The sequence below is a fragment of the Dendropsophus ebraccatus genome, chromosome 9, assembly GCF_027789765.1.
Source record: "Dendropsophus ebraccatus isolate aDenEbr1 chromosome 9, aDenEbr1.pat, whole genome shotgun sequence".
Classification (NCBI taxonomy): domain Eukaryota; kingdom Metazoa; phylum Chordata; class Amphibia; order Anura; family Hylidae; genus Dendropsophus; species Dendropsophus ebraccatus.
Window position 1 is genome coordinate 59,389,134 of NC_091462.1, and position 22,539 is coordinate 59,411,672.

The window sequence follows — 22,539 nt, forward strand, 5'->3', positions numbered from 1 at the left end:
AGGGTGCACAGAACAAAAACGTGCTCTGCAGATAGACAAGTCCTATAGATCCTTGCGATAGTGTCTATCACATACGTGTTATCCTGAGAGACAAATATACCTGGTGCATGTGTGTAGCATAAAACTCTAAAACAAAGTGCTATACAGATAGACAATTCCTATAGTTGGACCCTTGTGATAGTGTCTATCACATACGTGTTATCCATTTGTGACCTTTTTCCTGCAAAGAGCCTGTAATGGTGAATTTCCTGCATAGACCCTGTAATGGTGACTATTGAAGTCTAAAAAAAAAAAAATTACTTTGAGATATTGAAAAGATAACGATGTTACTGACATGTAGAGCCCTAAATTCAACCAAATACACTACCCCGTATCATATAGATGCTTTAAACTATGAAATCTGAAGAAATCCGAAATTCGGTCGGACCGAACTTTTAAAAAAAATCCGAAAGTACGGTCAGAATGAATTGTTGAAAAGTTCGCTCATCTCTATATGTGATCCCAAACAGTCTTTATGAGTGCTCCTAAATTTCCATCCACCAGACTCTAACCTTACAAATACATCTTCCTCCCCTTCTCCTAGGGGCGAAAGCTTCTGCCAATCTGAATCCTTTTGGGAAATCAATTAAGCCAGCTTTACCGCCAGATAGTAAACCCTGAAATCAGGGATGGAGAGACCACCCACTCCAGCATTAGGACAGAAATGGGAATATTTCTGCCTGACTTTTGCATCCCCAAATGAGTCTATTCAACATCTGTTCTATTCTTTTAAACCATTTTTCCCCAATCCATGTCGGAGAAGCACATAAAAAAAAAAAAAAATTGTGGAAGTATTATCATTTTAATTAAGGAGATTCTCCCCGACATGGATAAAGGCAATTGATCCCTGATTTTTATCTTACACTCCAATTTTTAATCAGAGGTTGAATATTCTTTTCAATATATTTTACCGGATCGCATGTTACCAACACACTTAAATATTCTAATGCTCCTTCTTTGGAAAGAACCTTTAAGTTCCCTACGAACCCCTCCAAATCCCTATCCAGGAATAATACAGATGACTTGGTCCAGTTTATCTCCAGCCCCATAGGTCCATCATACTTCTGGAACCCTTCTATTATAATTGGCAATTTTTAGTTTCAGGGCTGGAGACAAAGAGGAGCAAGTCGTCGGCATATAACATTATTTTCTCCCTAGGACCTCTAATGCTAAAGCCCTCAAATTGACAACAAGATCATACCCATTCTACAAGGGGTTCCACATATAAACAAAACAGGAGAGAGGGGGCAACCCTTTCGTGTACCTCTAGCAATAATAAAGGGTTCAGATGATGTTCCATTGATAACCAAGCTGGCTCGGGGATTTCTATAAAGTAACTGGACCTTGTCCAGAAACTGCTGGCCCATACCAAACTTACCCATTGCCCTCCATAGATATGGCCATCGGAAGCATCCAAGGCCACAATCACCCTATTTCCCCGTCGCCCACCTGGAGATTAATTAAAGCTCTTTTAATGTTATGAAAAACTGTTCTATTCGGCATGAAGCCACTTTGGTCTAATGAGATGAGATCTTGGAGTACAGGTGATAACCACCGGGCAAGCAACCTAGAGTAAATTTTTTTAATCCGTATTAAGTAAGGAAATAGGGAGATGCGCTTCTATTTCCATGGGGTCTTAACCCTTCTTCCGAATAAGCATAATTCTAGCTTCTTCTATAGATTTTGGCAATGACCCCTCTAAACAGGATTTATTTAGAACCCCTAACAGAATGGGCAGCAGCGTCTTTGAGAATCTTCTATAGAATTCATATGGCAATCCGTTTGGGCCTGGAGCCAAATTTCCTGATATGTAGGATAATGCCTCCTCCAGTTCATGAAGTTCTATAGGTGCATCCAGGGCTGCTTTTTGATCCTCTGTTAAACAGGGAAGTGAAACACTGTCTAACACATCATCCTTTGTATCGCCGGACCTGGGACCAGAAGAATAAAGAGACAAATAGAACTTTCTGAATTCTTCCCTTAACTCTTCCTCATTCCTAACTGTTTTCCCGAATCTGTTCTAATTGCTCGAATGTCATTGCATTCCCTTTGCGATTTCACTATGTTAGCAAGCATTCGCTCAGGCCTGTCGCCTTCCCGATGCCTCTTCTGGACCCAGAAGAATGCTTTATTATGTGCTTTTTCCTCTAAATAAGTCTTATACTCCTCCTGAGCCCATTTGAGTGACTTTAGGTACTTGGGGAGTATTTCTCTCTTTCCTTAGTAATATTCTGTTCCAGCTGCGTTTCTCTTTGCTTAAACTCTTTCTTTTTTTTGGCAGATTTCTTTTATATATACCCCTCTGATAAAGAAGCAGTTCACTTTTTATTTTTTTCGCCCCCCCGGTTAGCCGCTGTCAAGTATACTTACAGAAGATGATCGGTGTCCCGTTCCCGTCGGTCAGTTCCGTCCCGCGGTGCCGTTCACATCGGGCGCGCGCTCACTTCCGCCGGCGCTGTGACTCCTCTTCTCTCCATTCTCTCCATTTGAACGCCGGAAGTCACGCGCTTCCATAGAGAATGCATGGAAGCGAGTGATTTCCGGCGTATAATCACTGGGCAGAGAAGAGGACTCGCAGCAGCTGGCGGAAGTGAGCGCGCGCCCGATGTGAACGGCACCGCGGGACGGAACTGACCGACGGGAACGGGACACCGATCATCTTCTGTAAGTATACTTGACAGCGGCTACCCGGGGGGACGAAAAAAATAAAAAGTGAACTGCTTCTTTAAACAAGTCCCAAACAATCTGGGAGCTTGCTGAACCCTCATTCAGTCTCATGAACTCCTGGATTATATTAACGATTCTCTCATCATTACTTAACCATTGAGGGTTTAGAGCAAACTGTCTTGGAACCTTCCTTTCTACTGTTATCCCATCTATTTCCCAAACTATAGGCGTGTGGTCAGAGATAGATTTAGGGGAATATGCCACCTTGCGTACCGATCTTAATCTTGCTAAATCGCTAAGAAGGAGATCAATGCGAGAGGCCGAATCGTATGATGAACTAAAACATGAAAAAAAGTCCTTATTGGGGTTCTTCCATCGCCAAACATCATACCACCCCCCTTCTTCACAAAATCTACTTAATTGGGTGGTAACAACAGGGGGACTATTCCCAGTTCCTCTCCTATCTCTGGTTTCCATGATGCAATTAAAATCGCCAGATATATAAAGTGCGGAGTACTATTTTTTAAGAGTGAATTTACATAATTCTCTAAGAACTTCTAGTGAAAGGGGAGGGGGAATATACACAAAGGCTTGAATTATAACTCTACCTTCTAACTTACAAAATAAAAAAATAAAACGCCCTCATCCGATTTAACATGGAATACCTCCAAATCCACCTTGCTATGTACCAAAATAGAAACCCCTGCTGAATACGCCGAACATACTGAGAGGAACTTGAGGGAAGTCCACCGCCTGGAAATTCTACTTAACGTATCAGTAGTAAGGTGGGTTTCTAGTAAGCAAAACTATTGCCGGCAAAAATTTGTTAATCCTATCAAAGATGCTTATTCTCTTAATAGGGTCTCCCAGTCCTTTTACGTTCCATGTCAGTATGCCCACCATACCTTAAAAAAAAGAGAAAAAAATAAAAAAATAAAAATAAAATAAAAATAGTAGTCCCACCAGTTCACTCCCTCCCCCCAGTTTCCCATGGTCCACTTGGTCCACCCCAGTAAAATGCTTCTCTATAACCCTTACCCTGTCTCTGACCTTGTTAAGTCTCTTATCAAAGATATATCTGCAGCGAGATGGGAAAGCTGGGTGGATAAATCAGATATGGCTTTTGTGGATTTTTGTACCTCGCTAAGAATTTCCTCCAGTTCTGGTTGTGGTTCCAGCTCCTCACCCGACAGGGTATCCCCAAATGCTATCATTCTGGAGCCCGGAGTACCATCGTCAGCCGAAAGGGATAGTCTGTCCTTCCCGCATCCCCTCTTCCCTACCCGAGTAGTTTTTAAATATTTATCAATCTTAGCACCTTCCATTTTTTGTTTAGGGGAAGTTTTGTTAGCTCCTTTTTGTGCAGTCTTTGCAGACATCTTTGATTTGAAAAGCACCATACTTTACCTAGCATGTTGCAGGGCTTCTCTTGCATTCCTTCTTCCTCCCGATCCCGTGCGCAGCAGCAGCTTCGTAGCGGCCTGTGACAGATTTCTCAGTCATTCACTGGCAAGAACCGTCATGGCCAGTGATTGGCTGAGCGGTCTGTCAGCTCAGACAGGCTGCACCGTAGCTTCTGCTACGCACGGGAACGGGAGGAAGAAGGAGCACAGGAGAAGCCCTGCAACATGTTTAGGTAAGTATTTTGTTTTTTCCTCCTCGTGTTTAAAAGGCCATAGCATTCTCATTTTTTCACCTGCAGATCCACATGTGCTCTTATTTTTTGCGCCACTAACTGTACTTTGCAATGTCAAGCTTAACTTTTGCATAAAATACACTGCAAAACCAGAAAAAAATTTAATGTGTGATGAAATTGAGAAAAAAAAATGTGTTTTTTAAATTTGGGGAGTATTTGTATTTACGCTATTTGCTCTATTGTAAAACTGACTTGTTAATCATGTTTCTCAAGTTGTTACAATTACAATGATATGTAACATGCATAACTTTTATTTTATTTGATGGCTTTTGAAAAAAATTAAAACCTTTTTAATAAATCAATGTTCCTTTAAAATCGCTCTATTAACATGCTTATAGCGCTTTTATCCTTTGGTCTATGGAGCTGTGTGAGGTGTCATTTTTTGCGCCATGATGTTTACTTTCTATCGGTACCTTGAATGTGCATATGCGACTTTTTGATCGCTTTTTATTGCAATTTTTCTGGATTTGATGCCACCAAAAATGCACAATTTTGCACTTTGGAAATTTTTTACGCTTACGCCGTTTACAGTGAGAGATCCAAAATGTGATAATTTAATAGTTTGGACAATTATGCACGCGGCAATACCAAACATGTTTTTTATTTATTTATTTAAAAAAAAAAACATTTACTGTTTATTTATTTAAAAAAAAACATTTACTCTCCCCCTGGGAGACTTCTAGTATGCCTGCTCTGGTCTCTCATGGAGATAGCATAGATCCATGAGATAGGCACTCTATTGCCGAAAGCAGTAGAATGCCGAGCTGGGATCAGCGCCATTACGGCGCAGACCCTGGCCGGACTCAGATGAGCGGATCGCTCCTCTGAGACCATGTTCCGGGGGGGGGGGGGGGGGGGCAATCCCCCCCACTAGACACCAGGGAAGTGGCCAAGCAGCATTTTAAATGCAGCTGTTGGCTTTGACAGCTCCATTTCAAATGCTTATTAGCGGGCACGGTGATCTGAGCATGTCGGCTAATTGCCGCGGTCCGGGGCTATAAGCAGCACCCGAGATCGCGGCGGTTCAGAGCGGGGTCGCCGCGCGCCCCCCCTCTTAACTCCCCCAGCTGCATGAGGATGTACAGTTACACCCTCATGCGGGAAGGGGTTAAAACAAGGGTTGCAAGGACATCAGCAACGATGTCCCTGCAGCCCTCGCTAAACGATTATCGGGCCGTGGAATAGGCCCAGTAAACGAGCTCCGATCTAGCACATTTGCGCTCATTTACATTATTGCTCGGACCCCCATCGGCCCGTGGAATAGGACGCTTAGACAAGAAGAGAAACCCAGACAACAATAGTCCCTTAAAACTAACTAGTAAAAAGCAACGTAAGAACACAGTTAACCCTTATATATACATTCCCTTTATGATAACTATTTTCAATAATGTATTGATATAAAACCATATGATTTTTACTCTACTATACACTGTAACAAGTTTTGGGATATTTTCAGTATACCCTTTGTTTTTTTCTGAAAATGAGAACTGTTGAGCCAAAATTGAATTTTACTGGACATTTTTTTATTATTTTAGTTAAATTAGTTTATTATTTTAAATTAAAATTTGCATTTTCTTGTCTTAATGTTTAAACGTTAGTCAAACACCTGCAGTGTGTAGTTTTAAAAATGGGATATGAGCAAACTTTTAAAGGCAGGAGACATCTAGAGAACCTAGACCCAGGTGAAGCGTTTCCTGATCATAGGCTAGCCACTGCCCAGGAGTTCGACAAGTACAAGAGATTTGACCTTCTAAGGGATTTCCATCATGTCCGTACCAAAACAGACTACCTTCTATTCATGCATAACCTAGAACCTGTTGAGGAGGTGGAGTACACTCCTTTGTGATGGCCGCGTTGATGGTGGGCTGCCACAATCACCCAGCCGGGTGTGTTTCCATCGGAGCCTTCCTCTTTCTCCATGGAGTCGGAAGAAGATCCCCAGCACCCATCTCAAACCCAGGTTGACATGCCTAATTTCCTGCACCTGAGACCACTCCCGCCAAGCAAACTCCCAGGAGCACAAACCATGCGCACAGTGGACATTTCCACCTTAACAGCTCAACCTTTAAGCCATAGAGTCTTTTAAGTGAGTATTGGAGGCCAAAGGTTGAGCCTATCCTAGCCTTGTCCTTGTATCAGCATTTTGCTAATTAGGGACGTTCATAGAGCCTCAGTTGTATGCACCCTTTGGGCAGTTCTGTTTTACGTTATGTAGGCCCAAAGTTGTGCTCTGTTGGCAACATGTAACATTCCAAAAAAACAGCCTATTGTTATAGGAGGGGGTTAGTCTTGTTTCAATCTTTTATAAAGGATGATGTTTGGTGACTATTTTATGTGGCGATTCTAATGGACGCTACTAAGGGTCCTTTTACACAGAAAGATTATCTGACAGATTATCTGCCAAAGATTTGAAGCCAAAACCAGGAACAGACTATAAACAGAGATCAGGTCATACATAAAAGCCTGGGATTTCTCCTCTTTTCAAATCCAGTCCTGGCTTTGGCTTCAAATCTTTGGCAGATAATCTGTCAGATAATCTTTCTGTGTAAAAGGGCCCTTACAATGTGCTAGAGGATCTCTATTTAGAAAAAGGGTCTTGTTATTGAAAGGACACTGTACAGATTTCCAGTGAAAGAAGTCTTATTTTATCTCGTCACCACTACAGCAGTCACCAGACTCTTTTGTTTACAAGTATTTATAGGAAAACTGTAATATGGACGCTGTGTTAAGTGACTAATAAAAGTTAAAGTGGTACTCTGTATTATAATTGATGCTGGTACAAGTGCCTTATAAAAAACTTAAATAGTGTTTCTCAGGGGGCAAAAGCCCATCCTACTTTATATGTTATATTTCTTTTTATTGTGATATATATGCTTATTATACTATATTTGTGAATATTCACCTATGCTGCTGTCATATTGTATGTGAGGCATACTGTATGTGTTGCATTTGAGAGATAATGTTACACCCATTGTTATTAGTATTTAGTTTTAATGTATTTTATTTATACGAATATGTTAGGTTCCAGGATCCATCCTCGACCCAGCCAGTCAAAGAGGATGGCCTATTTCAAGAGGGGGAACTTGTAGTATACTAAAGTCCCTAAGGCTGGGCCTAGCATGGAACCTGTGTTACATATTTGTGTACATTGATGTATGATTAATTCATTGTGTTCTAGAGAGATGGGTCATTTGGAAGGTACTCAAAATGTATCATTTACCCATTGTAAAAATATAAAATAAAAATTCATTTTCTTCTCAATTAACTTCACAAATGTATATATACTTATACACAGTGGTACATTGGTTTAAGAGTAACTTGGATTAAAAGCATTTTGCAAGAAGAGCTCAAAGATTTTAAAAATTGTGACTTGGTTTAAGAGCTTTGCTTTGGTTTAAGAACTTCCTGTACTAGGTAAGACGGAGAGTGGGGGAGAGGCATGGTCTGCATAGAGGGGTTTACAGCACTGTATTCTAACCCAGGAAGTCTCCCTCACCTTCCAAATTATTGCAGATCCACTTCAGGCTGGGGCTTGCATCAGTGGACAAGGCTGTATAGGTAATCCCATCATAGCAGTAACCCCTCTCTCCCCGGACAGAGAGTGCTGCTATACAGTGCCCACATATACCCTGCTCATTCCTTCATGCTCCCTGCAGTCTCTTTCAGACCTTGTGTATCCCATCCTTTCCATTCCTGCTATAATGTTCCTGCACTCACACTTAGCTATACACACTGCAGCTATAATGTGCCTGCACTTACACTCAGCTATACACACTGCTGATATATTGTGCCTGCACTCACACTCAGCCATTCACACTGCTGTATAGAGTAGTGTGTTTCTGTCACTGTCCTCCTGCACAGCTCTGTGATTTTAACTTCCTGATTGGTCCATGCTGAACACCCCCCCTCCCCCATTGTTGTCATGTGACCACACAGACCTCTGACAGCAGCCCTGCTTCTTTATGCTAGCCTGTTGTACTACACTACTGCAGTATGGGGATCTGCAGTTCTATCCTGTATCTACAAACTTCTGCTGTTTTTTCAGGTTTATGCACTTACTATACACTATACTCCATATGCTGATTGCTGTACTGTACAGTAACTTATAATATAACATATTCAGCTGTTTCTCATTGTTTGTTTCACCTGTTCTACATGTTATTCAGAATAAAAAATCATTAATTTTGGGGTGTGGAACCAATTGTCTGCATTTCAGTCATTTCTTATGGTAAAATTTGCTTTGGTTTAAGAGTGGATTTGGATTACAAGCATGGTACCAGAACAATTTATGCTAGTAATCAAAGGCACCACTATATATATATATATATATATATATATATATATATATATATACACACTACCGTTCAAAAGTTTGGGGTCATATTGAAATGTCCTTATTTTTTAAGGAAAAGCACTGTACTTATCAATGAAGATAACTTTTAACTAGTCCTAACTTTAAACAAATACACTCTATACATTGCTAATGTGGTAAATGACTATTCTAGCTGCAAATGTCTGGTTTTTGGTGCAATATCTACATAGGTGTATAGAGGCCCATTTCCAGCAACTATCACTCCAGTGTTCTAATGGTACAATGCGTTTGCTCATTGGCTCAGAAGGCTAATTGATGATTAGAAAACACTTGTGCAATCATGTTCACACATCTGAAAAAAGTCTAGCTCGTTACAGAAGCTACAAAACTGACGTTCCTTTGAGCAAATTGTGTTTCTGAAGCATCACATTTGTGGGGTCAATTAAACACTCAAAATGGCCAGAAAAGGGGAACTTTCATCTGAAACTCGACAGTCTATTCTTGTTCTTAGAAATGAAGGCTATTCCATGCGAGAAATTGCTAAGAAATTGAAGATTTCCTACAACGGTGTGTACTACTCCCTTCAGAGGACAGCACAAACAGGCTCTAACCAGAGTAGAAAAAGAAGTGGGAGGCCGCGTTGCACAACTAAGCAAGAAGATAAGCACATTAGAGTCTCTAGTTTGAGAAACAGGTCCCCAACTGGCATCTTCATTAAATACCCGCAAAACACCAGTGTCAACATCTACAGTGAAGAGGCGGATGCAGGATTTTGGCCTTCAGGGCAGAGTGGCAAAGAAAAAGCCATATCTGAGACTGGCCAATAAAAGAAAAAGATTAAGATGGGCAAAAGAACACAGACATTTGACAGAGGAAGACTGGAAAAAAGTGTTGTGGGCGGATGAATCCAAGTTTGAGGTGTTTGGATCACAAAGACGAATGTTTGTGAGACACAGAACAAATGAAAAGATGCTGGAAGAATGCCTGACGCCATCTGTTAAGCATGGTGGAGGTAATGTGATAGTCTGGGGTTGCTTTGGTGCTGGTAAGGTGAAAAGGGATTCTGACTAAGGAAGGCTATCACTCAATTTTGCAACTCCATACCATACCCAGTGGACAGCGCTTGATTGGAGCCAATTTCATCCTACAACAGGACAATGACCCTAAACACACCTCCAAATTGTGCAAGAACTATTTACAGCAGAAGCAGGCAGCTGGTATTCTATCGGTAATGGAGTGGCCAGCGCAGTCACCAGATCTGAACCCCATTGAGCTGTTGTGGCAGCAGCTTGACCGTATGGTACGCCAGAAGTGCCCATCCAACCAATCCAACTTGTGGGAGCTGCTTCTAGAAGCGTGGGGTGCAATTTCTCTAGTTTACCTCTACAGATTAATAGCTAGAATGCCAAAGGTGTGCAATGCTGGAATTGCTGCAAAAGGTGGATTCTTTGACGAAAGCAAAGTTTGATGTAAAAACAATGTTATTTCAAATACAAATCATTATTTCTAACCTTGTCAATGTCTTGACTCTATTTTCTATTCCTTTCACAACGTATGGTGGTGAATAAGTGTGACTTTTCATGGAAAACACTAAATTGTTTAAGTGACCCCAAACTTTTGAACGATAGTGTATATGTGTATATATATATATATATATATATATATATATATATATATATATATATTTAAAGATCCTTAGTACATGGTACACTAACTAGTGTCAAATAGTTGAAACTGGTAAAGGGGTTATCTGGGTAACAAAAACAATATTCTAAACCATCCCCCTTCCCAACATTACCCTATGTGTAATATACATGTATAACTTATCTTGCACCCTTTCCCTTTTTTTTATTCTCATTCTTAATGGATGTGGATGTCTTTTTTATTTATCTCCTCCCACTTTCCCCCTCCCTCTGTAAACACAGGACATGTGATCTCCTCTCTGGGGGCTGGGTTAGCTGTCTATTGACTTGGTAACCTGGCCCCCAGGAGACATTATCTGCATCATCTGCACCAGTTCACTGCTAGTGAATGTGCTGCTTTCATTGACTTACATGTGTCTATGAGCCTAGGTCTCTGTAATATGAAAATTTATAGTTATATCTCTGCTTTCTGTCAGTGAATGCAGGCATATGTACCTGTCTTTATGTCACAGCTCTGTATATTGTAAGTGTTATGGATGTTTTTAAAGGCTTGATGGAACTAGAATGTTTTCACTCACAGTCAGCAAGCAGATATGTAAACCTACACTACACCCCCAACCCCAGTAAACAGATCCCCATTATGCAGCACATAGCTACATCATGCGCGTCAGCTCTGCTACATCATCAGCTAGTATGGAATACACACTGGGTGTGATGCAAAATCTGTAAAAAAAAAAAAAAAAAACAGTCCTCCATTTACTGTGCAATAGAAATGACAGCAGTGGGCCGAAAAGAAAGCTAAGGGGGTCAGTACACAAACGGTTCAATGAGGAAGATGCATGATGGGAAATGTAGTTTCCTGGTGGCTCCATCTTGGATATAGATTGGCTTTTAGAAAAACCTGTAACTCTGGAATTGCAGCATCTAGAAAGACAGGAGATGGCTCAAAATACTCAGGAGGACTTTGTGAGTAAGAGCGGCTAGCATTTCATTATTTAGCTCTTAGGTGTATAGCCCTTTTAAACTCTTATCTTCTCCTGATTTTGGTAAAAATAAATGAATACTTTTATAGAATTTAAGTTATATTTTTTAGAGCGTATCCTGCCGCCTGCTAAACATTATAGTTGCCCTTTAATCACATTGGGGTGGTAAGTATTTTGTTTCACCAATTTTTATTCAGTACTGCAAACATATTATACATGTAAATAAAATTGAACATTAAATAAATAAAAAAAACGCAAATTACTGATACTATAAATTTTATTGTCTTTTACAGGATGTAATTACAATAATGTTATTCTTAGTACAGGTGCTGTACTCGTCTAAAGGAACCAATTCTTGGATTAGAGGCTCCCCACTCAGTGTATCTTCTGTACTCTCCAGGTCTCAGGTAATACTGACGTCCCCTGTAGTTGGGCTCTTCATAGAACATCCAGTATCCATCATGAACCTGGCAGGAGTGAATATCATTGTAGCGGAATTGCTCATAGACGTGAGGACAATCTTCAGTGAACTCCATCATCTGACCTTTAAAGTCTTCCTTTTCATACACCCTCAATCTATATGGTCCACGATGCTGAAATTAAAACGACAGATGAAAATATGCAACTGTCATTTCAGATGACTTTTTAGCATACGCTGTCTTGTATATGTATATGAGGAGCAGGACTTTATCTGGCCATTTTATCACTAGTATATACTATGTTTCCCTCTGGTTACTGACCTGTATGCCTCTGTCTGCTTTTCCTATGCATACAGTGTGGATACAGACTAGCCTTTGTACTTCCTCCTATGCACTATAAAGTCAGTACAAAAAATACCCTGCAATCCTTCTTCACTGTAGCAAACCTTCAGATGGTTCCAGACCAGCAGTGAGCAACATGTGAATCCAATATTTTATGTGGAAACAAGGTCTACACATTGAACAGGCTGCCTCTCTCTTCTTCCTGCTCACTCATTCCATTTGGCCCCTTAACCCTCCAATAGGCAGTGCAAAACCTATCTTCACTTTGCTTCTCTTTGATGTAGATTGCTTTTTCTTGATAAAGAACATGTAAGAAATGTGTGAATGTAGTTAACAGCAATGTGAGTACAGAAAGAAGCCCTTTTGCCTAATCAAACCTATTACAGTTTCTTATATTTACTATGTATAATGGATTTCTGCAGGGATGTTTTAAATGACAGTTACTGCTGAAAGACACCACTCTGTTTCACAATATGTTGTTACTGTATTTAAAGTCATGTTGTTCACTGCATGTAAAAGTTGCAAAAAGAAACAAACGTTATTTAAAAAATATATGATTAAATTAACTGGTTTAAAAATATTCATATTATGTACCTGTGGAGTTAAGCGGCAGGATCTGATGGAATCATTGAAACCCATCCATTGCTGGAAGTCAGGATATTCTCCTTTCCTTAAGAAGTACTGGTGCCCACGGTAGTTGGGCTGCTCATACAGAATCCAGTTTCCATTCTCCACTCGGATGGAATTACAACGATTGAAGTATGAAGACAGATCAGAGGAGTCAGAGTTGCACTCATAAGAGCGACCCTGGAAATTTCTATCTTCATAAAAGATAATCTGTAGAAACATAATTTTTTCTCACTAATATCTTGGATACATTTTAAAGTACATATATAAAAATACACATGTATATAAAATACACAGTTTTATTTAGTTGGCCATACAGATAAAAAACATGTCACATTTTCTGTCAGACCTTTAATTAATGAAGGGACATAAACCATTGACTCTACTAGAAGCAAATATCTCCTATGAAAACTTGGGGAAAAATTGGCTCAATGGGTCAACATCTCTGAAATAAGATGAAGTTGGAATACAGAGAAATTCTCCACCCGTCACAGTGGATTTGGTTCTAAACGACTTTAGGCGGCATGATTGTCAATGTGTTCCACTGAGGTAAGATCTGTTTCGCACTTGCGCCCTTCTTCCAGGCTAGGGTACCACTTGGCTGGAAAAAGCTTTCAGACTTGAAATGGCAATTGACTTATTGGGACGGACCCGCCTCATGTTGTTTGCCTGTAAACTGGTGTCCCAGACCAAAAAAATAAACCTACATGTTTTGGCTGCTGTCTTTTCTCTTCATTTCACATTACATGGATTGTACATGGATCTGCAGCAGAGCAACACTGAGGGTTTTCCTTATTACCACATCAGATGCCGTATGACAGTGGAAGCTTAATAGGGTCTGATGATTGAAAGGCAGTGCTTTTTGAATCTTGGGATGTGTTTATTCTATATTTTGTATGCACTGTCAGTCAATTTTCACATAAAAAAAAATTTTGACGTAAAAATTATGCTTATAATTTTATATTATTTTATTGTATTTTATAGGGGAAAACTTATCAAATGGTGTAAAATATTCACTAATGTAAACTGCCCATAGCAAACAATTACATGGCTCATCTTTACTGCAACTCTGTTCTTCTCTGGCTCTTTCCATTATCCTTCAAGTGTAACTGTCATTTTTTTTTTTTTTTTGCAGAAATCGATAGGACAATTGATTTAAGAAACTCTGTTATAGATTTTATTAGGCAAAAAAAGCCTCTTTTTGAACTAAAAAAAGCTGTTTTGCAGCCCTGCCCCCCCCCCCCCCCCCCAACCGCAACTTCTTATCTGTGCATTATCATCCAAAGTCGGCATCATTGCAGAGGAGCAAAGTGTAGATGGATTTGAGTCCATTCTAACCTATGGATGGGGGGGAGAGGGTTCTGAGGGGGATGAGTGAGCAGGGAGTGCAGAGAAGCAGCTGTACAGTTTGGAGACTGCCTAGGCACAAAAAAAACACTGCATTCAGAGGTTAGGGAGGTCAGAGCTTATTTAGGAGCTTGGTGAGATAAGATTGCAAGGTGTAGTGTTTTTTTGAGTGCAGAAGGGAACACTTTTGCTTAATAAAACCTATTACAGAGTTTCTTAAAATCGCTTGTACTATTGATTATTTATTTATGAAAAGTGACATTTTAATGACAGTTACTCTTTCAGTTTTTACTTATGATCTCTACCACCAACAGGATACAGTATAAAGAACAGGTTGTGCAAAGTAGGTACAAGACTTTAATGCATTTGCATCAAGAAAGATGTAGATGCGCATTCTCTAAGATAGTAGTAATTAATATCAACTCCAAACAAGCGGGCGCCAATCATACTACATGTACCAGCCCATGAGGATCAATCGAGGACACATTCTGCAAAATTAGTGTCTACTCTCCTGTGGCCATTCTTCCTTGTTGGCTGCAGAAGGTGGTTGCTGAAAATCCATCTTCCAGTAATGCCTCCCTGTATTGTAATGAAATTTTAGCAACTTCTTCTACTCTGCTTTCTCCCTCCTCCATAGCAGTGCAGAGAGTAATCAAATGATAAATTGGGGAGAATTTATCATCAACAACATGTTAATGATACTGCAAATCAATCACAATAATTGTGATCTTCTGAGGAGGGTTCACCAATTTTCACCTGGAAATATCCAGGCATTTGCTCATTGTGAGTGAATATAACTATTGTATCAACAGAAAAACACATTTATTCTTGACATGAAAAAAAAAAAAAAAAAAACCCATACATTTCTCTAGTTCATCACATTTTTAAATAAACATAACTGACCTTGACCATGTTGCCTGGGCGTCTAGTACAGGAGCTCTAAGCTGTTTCTGTGTTGGAGGGCAAATCCTTTTATATTTGTGGACTGCTGATGTCTGCACAATGCGTGTCCAGCTGACCTTTTATGTGTTCACTATAGAAAATGTATAGGTCTTTTGTGCAGTTCATGTGACTGATTTGCATTCTATTGTTTGCAAATGCTTACTCTGAATTTTGTCTGTTTGTCATATACGAACTAATAGAACTGAGCTGGACAGTAACACATCTATTATGCCACAGATTTTCTCAATTGTTTTTAAATTGTTTCCCCATACACAATATTTAAAATGATTCTCTGATGAATTTTTATTACATAATATATTACTATGTGGCTGTGTTCGCATCACAATATTTCTTAAAGGGGGGTTTTTATTTAAGCTTAAATGTCCCCCATCCACAGGATAGGGGCCAAGTATTAGATTGCTTGGGGGCTGACCTCTGTGCCCCCCTGGGGATCTCTAGTTTTGCATCCCGACTCCTTTGTTTTGAATGGAGCTGTGGGTTGGCGTGTGAACCGTAGCTCCATTTGTTCTCTATGGAGCTGCCGGAGAGAGCCAAGTACAGCACTCCATAGAGAATGGATGGAGCTGCGGGGGGGCGGGCAAGAAGGTCACACCTCCCAAAATCTCATACTTGTCTCCTATCCTGTGAAGTTTAAATCGGGAAACCACTTTAAACTTTGTGATGGTGGCAGGGTTTTGAGCAGAGCCTCTTTTGTTTACACAAATATACCCTTGTTTTCAAATTATTAAAGGGGTACTCAGGGCAAGGGACATTTTTTAGCATATGCCGGGGATGGGTTGTTTTAAAATAATAAATCACACTTACCTCTCTGGCTCTATCTAGCGCAGCTGCTGCTATCCTGCCATATCAGCTGTTTTGCCACTTCTGAGTCCAAGGGCTGTGACATTGCAGGCCCAAACCAGCCAATCAGTGTCTGTGCAGGCTTGCAATGTCACAGCCCAGGACCCGGAAGCAGGTGAATAATCAGACAGAGTGGCAGGATAGTGATAGGTAAGTGTGATTTATTTTATTTTTCAAATATTTTATAAATTTTTTATTAATAAAATACACAAACATAAACATTCTGAACAAAATAACAAATCCAATCTTATCCTCAAGAATTTTAACCCTTTAAGGTCTGAGACAATTTTCATTTTTGTGTTTTATTTTTTTCCTCCTCGTGTTTAAAAGGCCACAGTGCTTGTATTTTTTCACCTACAGACCCACAATTACAATGCAACTTTGCAATGCAATGACAAAATTTTTATTTGGGGAGGTTTGTGTTTACACCGTTTACTATATGGTAAAACTGACATGTTATATATGTTCCTAAAGTCAGTATAATTACAATGATAGACAACTTGCATAACTTTTATTTTATTTGACAGCATTTAAAAAATTAAAATTAGGGATGAGCGAACTTTTGAACAGTTCGGTTCGGTTCGATCCCCCGAACTTTCCTGAAGTTCGGGTTCTGACAAACCGAACCGAAAACGAACCTTGCAATAACGGCTGAATAATTGCAGCTACAATAGTGGGAGTGTGATAGGGTATAGTTTTGTGTAGTTGCAGTTGCTATTACAATGAAAAAAGTGGAAAAAATCAAAGTGCAAAAATAGTGAAAAAAAATAAAAATAGGCGGCAAATAGACAATAATGCCGACTCCTCTAATGGTTAATATATTTAATTAATAGAACACATTTTCATTGTAATAAAGTCCCTTTCGTTGTTCAATAATTTAATTAAAACGATTCCATCATTGTGCAATTAAATATACTGTTAAAATAAATACATATATAAATAAATGTATATTTATATATATATTTATTTTGTTTACTACAGTATATTTAATGTATGGATTCGTTCAAATTAAATTATTGAACAACGAAACTAATTTTATTACAACAAAAATGTGTTTTATTAATTAAATATTAATTATTACAGGAAACTCTATTAAAGCCGTTAATTCATATTGCCGGCAATAGAGTTTTCTGTTAGCGATGAGCGAATAGTGAGATATTCGAATATTAGATATTTGTACGAATATTCGATCCCATTAAAGTCTATGGGAAGTATTCGATTAGTGAAAAACATCTATTCGACCATTTGGAGGATAAAACCGGAAGCTGAGGGATTTGAACGCTTATCGATTATTTATCGAATATTCGTGGGATATTCGTACAAATATCGTATATTCGAATATCTCACTCTTCAATCAAATATCTATTCGATCGAACAGTATTCGCCCATCATTATTTTCTGTCATAATTAATACTTTACTTTAATTGAAACATCAAATGTTTCTTCTAATTATGCTATCACAATAGCATTATTAGAAGAAACATTTTGAATCATATGTGCGCTCAGCTGATCAGCTGATCGGCTGAGCATACATATAATTAGCAGGTCCGCAGCACAGTGACTTCATTGTGCTGCGGACCAGCGAATAGGACACATGGGGGTGAGTATACAGCTCTCCCCACCCCCTCCCCAGCACTGCACCAATCCAAGCAAGGAAGGGGGGTCCCTTAACCCCTTCCTTGCTGGGATGGGTGCAGTCTGACATCAGTCTGGCCCCCAAGGGGTTAAGGGGGATGCAATGCATCCTCCCTTAACCCCTTTGGGGACAAACTGTAAGCAGCGATCTGTAAAGATGCTGCATACTGTAAGGTGCACAACACTGCTCACAATGATGGGTGTTGTGCTCCTGTTTGTTTGTTTTTTGTGTGTTTCTCCCTTTTTGTTTTTCAGATATCGGTATCCTGTGGATTACGTCGGATTCGATGGACTACGATGATGACCAGCGGTTGTTTGGATTTTCTTTTTTTTAAATAAAATCGTCACTTGTGTCTTGTCTTTATTTCTTTACTTTATAGACTTAGTAGTGGAAGCTGTCTAATAGACGGAATCCATTACTAAGTCGGGGCCTAGTGTTAGCCGTTATAAAATGGCTAACACTAACCCCCCATTATTACCCCAGTACCCAATGCCACCAGGGGTACTGGGAAGAGTCGGGTGCCAGTAGTCCCGGAGCATCAAAATTGGCGCTCCTGGACTGGGGCGGCAGCAGGCTGGTAATATTTAGGCTGGGGAGGGCCTAAACCAATGGCTCTTCCCACCCTGGTGTTACCAGGCTGCTGTTGCTTGGTTTTTAACCCAGCTGGTTATGAAAATAGGGGGAACCCTACTCGGTTTTTTTTTTAAAATAAATAAATAATTAAAAAAAAAAACGCCTAAATATTACCAGCCTGTTGCCGCCCCAGTCCAGGATCGCCAATTTTGGCTCTTCCCAGTACCCCTGGTGGCATTGGGTACTGGGGTAATAATGGGGGGGTTAGTGTTAGCCATTTTATACCGGCTAACACTAAGCCCCGACTTAGTAATGGATTCCGTCTATTAGACGGCTTCCACTACTAAGTCTATAAAGTAAAGAAATAAAGACAAGACACAAGTGAAAAAATTTTTATTCAAATAAAAACACCCCCACACCCCTCATTGACCATTTTATTTTTAAAAATCCAAACAACCGCTGGTCATCGACGTAGTCCACCGAATCCAACGTAATCCACTGGATACCGATATCTGAAAAACAAAAAGGGAGAAACATGCAAAAAACACACAAACAGGAGCACAATATCCATCGTTGTGAGCGGTGTTTTGCACCTTACAGTATGCAGCATCTTTACAGATTGCTGCTTAAAGTGTGGCACCCAAGGGGTTAAGGGAGGATGCATTGCATCCCCCTTAACCCTTTGGGTGCCATAGTGAACAATCTGGCCCCCAGGGGGTTAAGTAAGGGTCCCCACTTAACCCCTTGGGAACCAGACTGTTGTCAGACTGCACCCATACCAGCAAGGAAGTGGTTAAGTGACCCCCCTTCCTTGCTGGGAGCAGGGGAGGGGGGGGGGGGGTCACTCACGCTCCCAGGTCTTCTATCTTTTTTCTTCTTCGCCGGAGCCGGCACACTGAGCTCAGTGTGTCGGCTCCGGCTCGGGTAAATTCACACGGGCGGATCCGCAGCGGATACCGCCCCTGTGAATTCCAATGTAATTACATACTGGCAGCGGGATGACAATCCCGCTGCCAGTATGTAATTCCCAGCCCCATTACCTCCCCCGGGATAATACATTACTGGCAGCGCGATCCAGCCGCATCTGAGGCTCCCGGAGGTCCCGCGCAGCCAATCAGTGACTGCAGCAGGGCCGTGCACTGATTGGCTGCGCGGGAGCCGGGAGCCTCAGATGCAGCCGGATCGCACTGCCGGTAATGTATTATCCCGGGGGGTTAATGGGGCCGGTAATTACATACTGGCAGCGGGATGACAATCCCGCTGCCAGTATGTAATTATATTGGAATTCACAGGGGCGGTATCCGCTGCGGATCCGCCCGTGTGAATTTGCCGGAGCCGACACACTGGGCTCAGTGTGCCGGCTCCGGCGAAGAAGAAAGAAGATAGAAGACCTGGGAGCGTGAGTAACTCCCCCCCCTCCCCTTCACTGCACCCCTCCCAGCAAGGAAGGGGGGTCACTTAACTCCTTCCTTGCTGGTATGGGTGCAGTCTGACAACAGTCTGGCCCCCAAGGGTTTAAGATTGTTCAGTATGGCACCCAAAGGGTTAAGGGGGATGCAATGCATCCTCCCTTAACCCCTTGGGTGCCACACTGTAAGCAGCTGAAAGAAAACGTGCCTTACTGATTGGGGATTTAAGCCTTTTATAAACACATAACTTGGCAACACAGAGGGCCAAAAGCCCAAATGAGCCTGAATATCCCCGAATAGAAAGTAAAACGTAACTTTTATTTTATCATGTATAAAAGACTGTGAGATTGTGATGTTAAAAACACTACTCCACAGACCCCCACAACATTATTACGAGTCCACTAGCCAGTGGTACTAAATAACACTCAGGATAGCTGCAGACTACCTAAGCTACATAGGACTGTGGTAGTAGAATTAAAAACTGAACACCGCCTCCACAACTAGTTTCACTCCTAAACCGACAGTCTTCAGGTGTAAGGCAAATGGCAGTGTCCCTGGCATCGTTTGGTCTTAAATAAGCTACGTAGCAATCAGCAAGTAAAAGCGGGGATATATAGTGTCCTATCGGGACGTCTGTCCTAAAATCCTCAGATGAATAACACACCTATCCATATAAATGACGTGTTGAGGGACCACTCACATACAAAACACCTGTAGTGACATCATCACCTAGACCCACCTCCACAAAAGAACCTCAAATAGATGACTCCCAACCGATCCAACCAGTGACATAAGCGCAGACTTACGGCCAATAGTACCGGGTGAGCAGACTTCATCATCTCATTCCTTTGTCTCAAGAGAAATACTTTATCGCATCTATCCTTTTCGGCGCAGGCGCACAAACTTAGAAGTAATACAACTTCTCACAACACTACCGCGCGAAACTTAGAAGGAAAAAATACACCAATATTGTACACAAATGCGCCTGCGCAAAGTATCCAATTCACTAGCCGAATAGCAAAGGGCTCATGCGCTCAAACTTAAAAACAGAGCCTTATCCATATTCCATGTGCTACAACAGATATACGAGCAGTATGTTACTCCGTGCATGCGCGTCAACTCAGAAGCCAACATGGAATAGATATGTGAACATAGCTATATAAATTACCAAGAATATGAACAGTAAACAAAGTAAATATACAACAAATAATACAAAAGGGGATGACTTAATATATGGCAAAATAAACAAGTAAAGGTAAGTATGTGTAAACCACAAATAAAACGATGTAGGTGAATATATATAACTAATGATAGAATGAAACCCAATGATGAAACCAATAACACAATTCATACATAATAACCCGCTAAAATCTTTAAATTAGCTGACATAGCATATAAGTAATCAAATATTAAAAAAGACCAGGGAAAGACAAAACTCATAAATCTACTAATGTATAACTGATATCACATTAGATAAATTAATTTAAATGCTGAAAAATAAATCTACAAAAAAGCGGCATAAGAAAAACCTTCGTTAAGTCCATTAGGACTAAGACTACGCAACCGAAAGATCCATCTGGCTTCCTCACGGAGTAGTAGCTTGTCCAAGTCACCTTTACGGGAACCCAAAAACAACTGACATATACCCCACATTCTTAGGTGACTATAGTCACCTTTATGAAAAGCCTGTATATGTCTCGACAGGGGTGTGTCTTGACATGTTCGGATTGAGCTTAGATGTTTAGACAAACGTCTCCTTAGCTCCTGAATCGTCTTACCGACATAAAGTTTATTACAGCCACACTTTATGGCATATATCACTCCCTTGGAACAACAGTTTATAAACTGTCTAATGGTATAAATTCTTCCATCCACTGGGTTCGCAAAATCACTAGTCTTAGGCATGTACTGACAAAAGACACAATGCCCACAAGGGAACGAGCCAACTATAGATGGATTAATGCCAATCCGCTTATTGGAAAGATGGCTGTGGACGAGTAGATCCCTAAGGTTCTTATCTCACCGATAAGTGATGTTAGGCCTTTGGCCCACCACATCCTTCAGGTCCTCATCCAATGTAAGAATCCTCCAGTGTTTCTGAAGGATTCTTTTTACCTCCACAGTATCTGCATCGTAAGATCCGATGCATCTAATGACCTTATTAGTCTCTTTCTTACCTATAGAGTCTTCCAGCAGGATCGTCCGATCACTTGAGCAAGCTCTATGATAGGCCTTCTTAACCCCTTCACGTCAGCCATCTGTATATATACGTTCCTATTGCACATGCTCCGTGCAGTAGGAATGTACATATACGTTCCTGACTTGAGGGGGCTTTGTGATGAGAACGGGATCGCTGCAGGGACAGCGATCCCGCTCTCATCTGTGTACAGCACCGGAGATAATGAGGATCAGCTGCGATTCCGCAGCTGACCCCCATTAACCCCTTAGTGACCGCCGAAACGGCGGTCACTAATGGGCCGGTGCCGCCGCTGTATTTTATCTCCCCCCACCGTGAATCACAGATGAAATAAGTAAAAATCAGACCCCAGATCAGCCCCCTAGTGCCCCAGTCACTAACCCCCCCTCCCGCGGCGGCCATCTTGGACTAATGTCTGTTCACAGTGATCAAAAAAGAAAAATGAATGAAAGCCCCATGCTCTCCGCCACCGGAGGTAGCGGAGAGCATGGGGCAGTCATCGGGACCCCCCCTGTGGGGTCCCGGTACAAGCGATCAGCGGTATATACTATATACCGCTGATCGCTTGTGCCATGTGCCGCCGGCAATTTTTATCCCCTGTCACCATGAATGATTGGTGACAGGGGATAAAAAGTGATGTCCCCCCCACCCCCCAAGTCGCCCCCCACCCCCCCAGTCACCCCCGTCCCCGAGTCACCCTCCCCTATCCCATATACTCACCTGCTCCTGGAGCTCCTTCCTCTTCCGTGTCCTGGCTGGTTATGAAGTGCGCATGCGCTCCACAACCAGCCAAGCTCTGAAAATTTAAAGTGACAGAGACCAATTTGGTCTCTGTCACTGAACTAT

General features: G+C 41.1%; 1 protein-coding gene across 1 annotated transcript; it reads right to left on the reverse strand.

The window, feature by feature from the left end:
• Positions 1 to 11,657: 11,657 nt before the first annotated feature.
• On the reverse strand, positions 11,658 to 12,950 carry LOC138802127 (gamma-crystallin-3-like). Its single transcript, XM_069985281.1, has 2 exons — positions 12,696 to 12,950; positions 11,658 to 11,933 (listed from the first exon to the last, which is right to left on the reverse strand). Exons 1-2 carry the CDS (start codon positions 12,948 to 12,950, stop codon positions 11,658 to 11,660), a joined length of 531 nt encoding a protein of 176 aa, XP_069841382.1.
• Between the last annotated feature and the right edge of the window lie 9,589 nt (positions 12,951 to 22,539).